The 7,727-nt window shown below is 35.3% G+C and overlaps 1 protein-coding gene across 2 annotated transcripts in view; it reads left to right on the plus strand.

The window, feature by feature from the left end:
* LOC107672973 (lysophospholipid acyltransferase 5-like) overlaps positions 1-7,727 on the plus strand; it is an 18,374-nt gene that overhangs the window by 5,766 nt on the left and 4,881 nt on the right. For both annotated transcript variants that reach the window (XM_016466369.1, XM_016466368.1), the window contains exons 3-8: positions 1,588-1,694; positions 2,326-2,419; positions 2,785-2,822; positions 4,803-4,981; positions 5,938-6,046; positions 7,219-7,306. In XM_016466369.1, coding sequence (XP_016321855.1) covers positions 1,588-1,694; positions 2,326-2,419; positions 2,785-2,822; positions 4,803-4,981; positions 5,938-6,046; positions 7,219-7,306 — 615 coding nt within the window. The remainder of the gene's footprint in view (positions 1-1,587; positions 1,695-2,325; positions 2,420-2,784; positions 2,823-4,802; positions 4,982-5,937; positions 6,047-7,218; positions 7,307-7,727) is intronic.

The following is a 7,727-nucleotide window of genomic DNA, read 5'->3' on the forward strand; positions in this document are numbered from 1 at the left end:
TTCAGTCTGTGTGCATTGAATTTATTTAATACACGAGTTTCACAATTTGAGTTGAATTACTGAAATAAATGAACTTTTCCACGACATTCTAATTTATTGAGATGCACCTGTATATATTACTCATAAAGTTAATAAACACATAGCATTAAGGGTTTTTAGTTACATTTTTTATGGTAACATGTTAGCTGTCTAATGAAAGTGCTTATATTTCCTCTTGGATCACTTTTCTCTCGTTTGAACACTGAAGGTAGAATTGTGCTCTGTAAAGTTATTGACTATTTAGTGTCCTTGAGAATAATGGTGGAAAATAAAGGGTATCCTGACTAACTGCTCTGCAGTCTGTGGTAATGATTTCCTGATGACTGTGGCTTTGATATAAAAAAGATTGTGACAGATAGCCATGGGGTATTGTTGCCATGGCGATAACCCCTGGTGGTGAGAATGTAGTTTATGAGAATATGAGTGGCAGGTTGAAAAGCAAACTAATGAAAACCAAAGAGTGTTGTGTTGGGAAATATGAAAATTAACTTGTGCTTGTATTCTGTGTATTTGATTTCTTTGTGCTGCATTCGGATCTAACAGCAGGTCTGTCTCTTTTGTCGTTATCTGAGATATTTTACTTGTGTTTGTTTTATTGAGTCTATCACTCTGACTTGTTTATAAAAACAAAACTTTTTCTCTCTTTCTGTCATTTCTTAAGGGATAGTTCAGCTATTGATAGTATTCTCTTTCTCAGCGTCATTCACTTACAGTCATGTTGTTCCAAACTCATTTGAGTTTTCTTCCGTAGATCACAAAAGAAGAATTTTCAAAGAATGTCCCAGTCGCTTTTTATTTTTATTCCATATAATGAATGTAAATGGAAACTGGGTCTCACAAGCTTCAAAATGTCAAAGAAATGCACCACAGAATATTATTAAGGTATCATAAACGTAGTTCATACAATTATATTTCAGTCATAATGAAGTCATACAGTATGTGCGATGAACATGCCAAAATTTGCGTAGTTTTTCACTGAAAATCTTCCCTTCAACATTTCATCGAAGCTCTACAGTGGTCAAAAAGGTCACACAGACTTCAAAAAATAGCACGTCAAACACCATTGGTCCTCACGTGTCTCATGAGCAAATATCTTTAATGTCAAAGATACCTTATTTGATTTGTCAGTAAATAAGTTTTAAATTTCTTTCTGTACCAAAACTGTCGTATGATTTCAGAAAATTTAGCTTCTAGTGCACTTTCATAGACTTAGAAAATATCACTTTTATTATGCTTTTAATGGTGTCTGTTATTTTGGAGTTTGACATATGTACCCATTCGATTCCATTATGTGGAAAAGAGAGACCTTCAAAAAGGTAATCACTCATTCAATAAAAAAAAATCTCCTTTTGTGTTCCACAGAAGAAAGAAAATCATACTGGTTTGAAATGACGTGAGGTTGAGTAAATGATAACAGAGCTGTCATTTTGGCAGAAGTATCCTGTTCAATTCTGGTTCTCCACATTGATGATAAAGTGTTATATTGTAATCTCATGGTCAGCTAGTACTGGAATGCATTAACACCATCTCTCCATGTCCTTCTCTCAGGGTCTCAGGTCTGTCACTCCCTCTTATGCGTAGTCATTCAGTTCTTGTTGCTGAGGCTGATGGGAAGGACAGTCACATGCGTTTTGAGTAGCTTTATCTTTCAGATGGTGAGAAAACGCACACATTCACACACTATCTCTTTATCTGTTTTTGTGCTCTTGACGTGATCTTGTGCATGAAATGTTGCAAGCTTATCAGTACCCTATTGGATCATGTATTTAACCCTCATTTTAATAGTTAGAACATGCTTAACATTGAAGTATCAGATTTATACTTAGTGAGTTTTTTTCCACTTATGAAGACTTGCAATGAAGCTTCAGCCATCCTCCATTAAAAATGCTATTTTTTTTATGTTGGGGTCATTAAACATGATTAAATTCGCATGATGAGATTTTCTGACTGGTGTACTCGTGCCAGTTTGCTATTTTGATTTTCCTGCCTTGTTTTTGCTGAGGTCGAATTGACCCAAGCGGAAACAACATTACTGGAATGTCTAGCAGTCACATTTCTGAAAAGTGCATGTCTACTTTGTAAAACAGAGTGATAAAGATCTAATAATATGTGCCACTTGAGTTTTGATTAGGTCAGAAGAACCTAAAAGAATGTGAAGGGAAAATAAGAGCTTAATTATAAGGTTAACACATGAATATCTTTAGGGTCGCTTTAACCTCAGACATTGACTTTACTGTTTTAATCTCAACAGAACCTGAAGGTATTTTTTGTGTTTGTGTGTGGCAGATATATCTGTTGATGGGTTATTACTACACAGCTACTGAGGAGTATGATATCAAGTGGACCATGCCTCACTGTGTCCTCACGCTCAAACTCATCGGTATGATACCTGCTTTTAATTCCCATATCTTCCTCATCTGTTACACCTCAGAAATAATCTATTTACAGATTGATTCTTTTTAACTATTTATCACAAGGCACTGAAAGTTAATCAACATATGTTTACAAACACTTACAAAATACTATGGTACAATAATGGTCATATAGCATGAATAATTTTCATAACAACTGATCATGTCATGCCAGAACTGAGATTTATCACAAGGCACTGAAAGTTAATCAACATATGTTTACAAACACTTACAAAATACTATGGTACAATAATGGTCATATAACATGAATAATTTTCATAACAACTGATCATGTCATGCCAGAACTGATGATGATTTCATTTTCTCATTGCAGGTTTAGCACTCGATTACTACGACGGTGAAAAAGAACAAGTGAGTGAGACTTAATGAGCTGCTATTAACTTCTACCATTTCTGTCTTCCTTTGCTCTGTTGTTCTCCTGGTGTCCTCCTATTATTATCTCACTCCTTTTCTTTTTTTATGCATGATTTGAGCACAAGGAACTGGTGGGGAACCACTAAGTATCTTCTTCAGTTGTGTAGCAGCTGTTCTGCTAAATGACCATTATGGATCAGTGTAATGATGCCTGGCAAGGTGAAGTGTAGTGAAAGTTCCCTGAGATGTAATTGTGTAATCAGTCAGCTCATCTGTGGCTCAGATTAAACGCCTCTGTCTAAATATTAACAGTAGCCATGGCTTGACACAGTTGGCTTCTTCATGTGATGGTGTGTAAGCGGTTATATCTGTTGATCTCTCCCCCTGTGTCAATTACTGTAGCCACCCTAGAAAGGTATTTCTTACTCATCTTAAAGCAACTTAAAGCAATGTTTTATTGAGAGTGTAAAGATTACCAGATGACCAATGATAGACCCTGTTTACACCTGGTATTTACTCAGATAACTAAGATAGATGGTAGTGTCACATCTGGTCAAAGAAGACACATGATATCACTTATTGCATGCTCATAAAGCGGAAGAAAAAAACTTGAATGAAAAGAGCAAAAAAAAAAAAAAAGGCTGCACTGTTTCTCCCAAATGTACTTGAATTCTAGCCACAAATGTGATGCTTAAAGCGGGGGAGGGGAAATCACTACATGTTTTGGACCCTGTATTTAGCACAGACTGCTTGTGATCGAATCACTTGGTACAGATCTCAGTACCAGGTGTAAATGGGCTCATACACTCTGCTTTGTTCACTAGCATGCCTATAGCACATTTAAAACGAAAACATTTAGCCTGTAATGAATCCCACTTTTTTTTTTTACATAAGTAGTTCTGGAAAAACAAACTGTCTGAACTGTACAAAAGTTTGGGGTCAGTAAGAAATTGTTTTTTTTTTTTCGTTTTGAAAGAAAACAATACTTTAATTTAATCAAAAATGAAAGTAAAGACATTTATAATGTTATGATAGATTTGTATTTCAAATAGATGTTGTCCTTTTGAGCTTTCTATTCATCAAAACATCAAAAAAAAAAAAATCACAGTTTCCACAAAAATATTAAGCAGCACAACTGTTTTCAACATTGATAGTAAGGGATGTTTCTTGAGCACCAAATCGACTTCTGTGGGATCATGTGACACTGATGACTGGAGTAATGGAATAAATAAAGCACAGGAATAGTAAAGCAATAAGCCCCAAGAAGCCGTGGTTTACAGTGAATTTATAACAGCTAAGGGGCGTTGTGACTGGACCTTTCTGACTGGAAGACCTCAGGCAGTTCGGGTCGGCAGCAACACATCCAGCATCATCACACTGAACACTGGGGCCCCCCAAGGATGTGTGCTGAGCCCCCTCCTCTTCACTCTGCTGACCCACGACTGCACACCGTCACACAGCTCCAACCTCTTCATTAAGTTTGCGGATGACACGACTGTAGTGGGTCTCATTAGCAACAGAGATGAGACAAACTGCTTTTATAAAATGGTTATTCCATATACGTAGTAAGGTTTCACAGAGCAAACAAAGTGTAATGATATTAATAAAAACAGTACTCTTCCACCAAACAATGTAGTTCCTCAGAAACAATTGTGGTTCCAACAAAGTGGTTGCCGAGCAACACACAGAAGTAAGCAAAGGTGTATGTTATTTTTTTTTTTAAACATATTAAACATATACATATTGTAATAATATCTCACAATATTACTGTTTTTGCTGTTTTGATATAAATAAATGCTGCCTTGGTGAGCATAAGAGACTTTTTTCAAGAACAAAACAAAACAAAATATCTTACCAACCCCAAACTTTTAAATTATATCTGTTATCTTTTTAGGTGCAGTTTATCTTCTACAGCCAGTTCTAATTTCCCAGCTCCTCTTTTTTTAATTAATCGACTCATTTTCTTTTATCTAACAGTCTCAGATGAGTGCAGAACAGAAGAAGTCTGCCCTCAGCTCTACGCCGTCTTTGTTGGAGATCTTTGGTTTCTCATACTTCTATGGAGGCTTTCTGGTAGGGCCTCAGTTCACACTACGAAACTACCAGAATCTGGTGTCTCGAGAGATGTCCGATGTCCCTGGACAACCACCCAGTAGGTAAGTGCACAAGATTTCACAGTCTAACAATCCCATCTCAGTCAGATTCTTTCAAACTAATGATTTTACCTCTTGTCAACAGTTGTTTCTTACCATTTAGTGGACACTTTTCATCCAAAGGTATTTTCAGGATTCATTTGTCCATTACAAGGACAGTTCCTGTCTTGTTACTTGCTCAAGGGCACTGTGATTATGAACAAGTCTTAGTAACTTACTTGCTCTTTCAACATGCTAATCTTTTTTTTTTTTTATCTTTATTCATTATGCTATAGACATTCATATACGCACTGGATGCTCTGATGTTATTGGCCGGCTGCACAACTGGCCCTAGAGTTAGAAAATATAATTACAAATGAGATATATTTCTTGTAGAAATAAGATAGCATTTAATTTTGAAAATAAATTAGTTTTCTTACTGCTGAAAATGAACATTCTGTATTTTTTTGTTTGTCTATGAATTGCAGCAGTGCATAATGGATCATATCACGAGGAAGATAAATGATTATCAATGCATGAAAAGTCAATCAAAATGCAGACAGTTTTTGACACGCTATTCCAGACATCTTTTCTTTTTTATTATATCCCTGTATGTGAGCAGAGACAAATCATATAGAACAGTGAAACCATTCACAATAACATTATGCAGAAAAATAACAGTCTTTGCTCCCATTGTTAGTCGCCACAGAGCGTCTCTTCTCATTTGCATAAAGTTAAGCTTTTCTCAACTTTGTTGAATTGCCGGGTGCACCCATATCACGACTCCAATTGTTGCTGTTGCTGGAAATTAAAAATGAATGATATGTTTGGTCACAAATGCAAGTTATTGTCAGTGTGAACAAGATTTAGGCAGCACTGTTTTGACCACAACCTAACCTATACTGTTAAGGCCCATTATAATACTTACAGTCCTCTGTTAAGTAACAATTTAATCTAACAAATGTTTCCTCTTTTTGCAGTGTGGTTCCAGCAATGAAGCGATTTGGTTTAGGTCTGATCACTCTAGCAATCTTTACGATAGGTGGGCTGCACTACTCGGATAGCTACTTCTTAACAGATGAGTTTGAGGTAAGTGAATCAGTGGATTGGGACTGAACGTAGACAGAGTCACAAAATCACGATTTAGTATTTAGGTTGTTAACAGCCTTGTACCTGGATCTCGTGAGCTGCCACTTGTTTTTGTGCTGGGATGTTTTCAGTGTGGTCCTGATGTCACAGAAAGCTCCCGGTCTGATGAGAACGCTCTTTAAGTCTGTCAGTTACAGTCTTGGCAGCTATTTATATATTCTTGGAAATGGGAAACAGTTGCTGCAAGTCAAATAACTGCGTTTTGAATGCTGCAGAGGAGGGAGTTAAAATGAGTTCACACAAAGAGTGAAAAATGTTGAAAATTATTCATTGTTAGGGCTGTTCATATGTAACTGACTCTCAGTTGTATTCATTTTATCTGTTTAGCTTCTCAAATGTCAGTTAATACATTTCAGCAAGCATTCAAGCTAATTTTAATAATTTCTTTTGACTTTTGTGCAATATAATTACTTTTGAGAATATCATTAATTCTATACATATTACATATAATCATACTTTTGAGAATATCATTCTAAACATATTACATATAATCATAATTATTTTTTTAAATCATGTTTTTAAATTTTGAACTGAACAGAACATATTGTTTTTATACAGTAATATCACACCATTTTTCTCAAACATAAATGGTTCTGTATGCCAAATATATGTAGTTGTCTTTATTTCTTAAGAAGGGGGTCCCTTGCAAGGAGATCATCATATTTAATTGTTAATTTAATCAATTTGATCGTTATTTGAGTCTCTTTCTACAGACACTTACAGAAATCATTTGCTTACTGGCCAGATTCACAAAGCATGATTAAGAACTAACAATTCTTCTGAACTGCTATTTTCTTCTTTTCTTACTTGAGAGAAAAACTTGTATTCCTAAAAGTACTTCTTAAACATGTTCTTATATTTTTTCTTAAGAAAAAAATGTTCTAATTGAAGAATTTTAGAATCTTACAAATCATTGTAAATAACATCTTAAAGTGGATAAATGCCAATTTATCTTCAATCCCCAAAAATAAGATGTTTAATTCATTTATTGAGTTGTTTCTAATGAATTGTTGTAAGTAAACATCACATGTTTAAAATGAAAGCCTTGACTTTTCATAATTCATCGGAAGTGATTCATTTCTTCTTATCGTTTGTTTTGATCTGTGATTCAGGCACATCCATTCTGGTATAAGTGTGTGTACATCTTAGTGTGGGTGAAAATAAACCTGTATAAGTACATCAGCTGCTGGCTAATCACGGTGAGTAAACAGCACGACCCAAATCCCCCATTAAGAGCACACTAGCGGTAATTGAGAGTCATTACGTTTCATGCTGTGAACCCTGTCAATGTATCTTTATTATCTTCTTAGAGAGGTGTTAGCTGTGTAACAAGGCAATTACAAACAAGACGTGGCCTTCTTTTTCTAGCTGAGAATGTGAATCTGACTACTAGAAGTGCAAATCTAGCCAAACCTGTTCAGGTTGAGGGGACGTTGAACAGGTTTTCTGGCTTAAAACTATCTATAGATTGTGATTTATAGGTGTGTGTAAAGGAAACAGTCCTTTCTTTGTCCTGGAATTTTTCTTTGACATTCAGTAACCCAAAAAAGCCAAACTTAAAATGTCTGAATGTCATTACATTGGATAAAAATAATTTATATTTATTTACTGTATATATATA

The sequence above is a fragment of the Sinocyclocheilus anshuiensis genome, unplaced genomic scaffold (genome assembly GCF_001515605.1).
Source record: "Sinocyclocheilus anshuiensis isolate Anshui unplaced genomic scaffold, SAMN03320099.WGS_v1.1 scaffold248, whole genome shotgun sequence".
Classification (NCBI taxonomy): Eukaryota; Metazoa; Chordata; class Actinopteri; order Cypriniformes; family Cyprinidae; genus Sinocyclocheilus; species Sinocyclocheilus anshuiensis.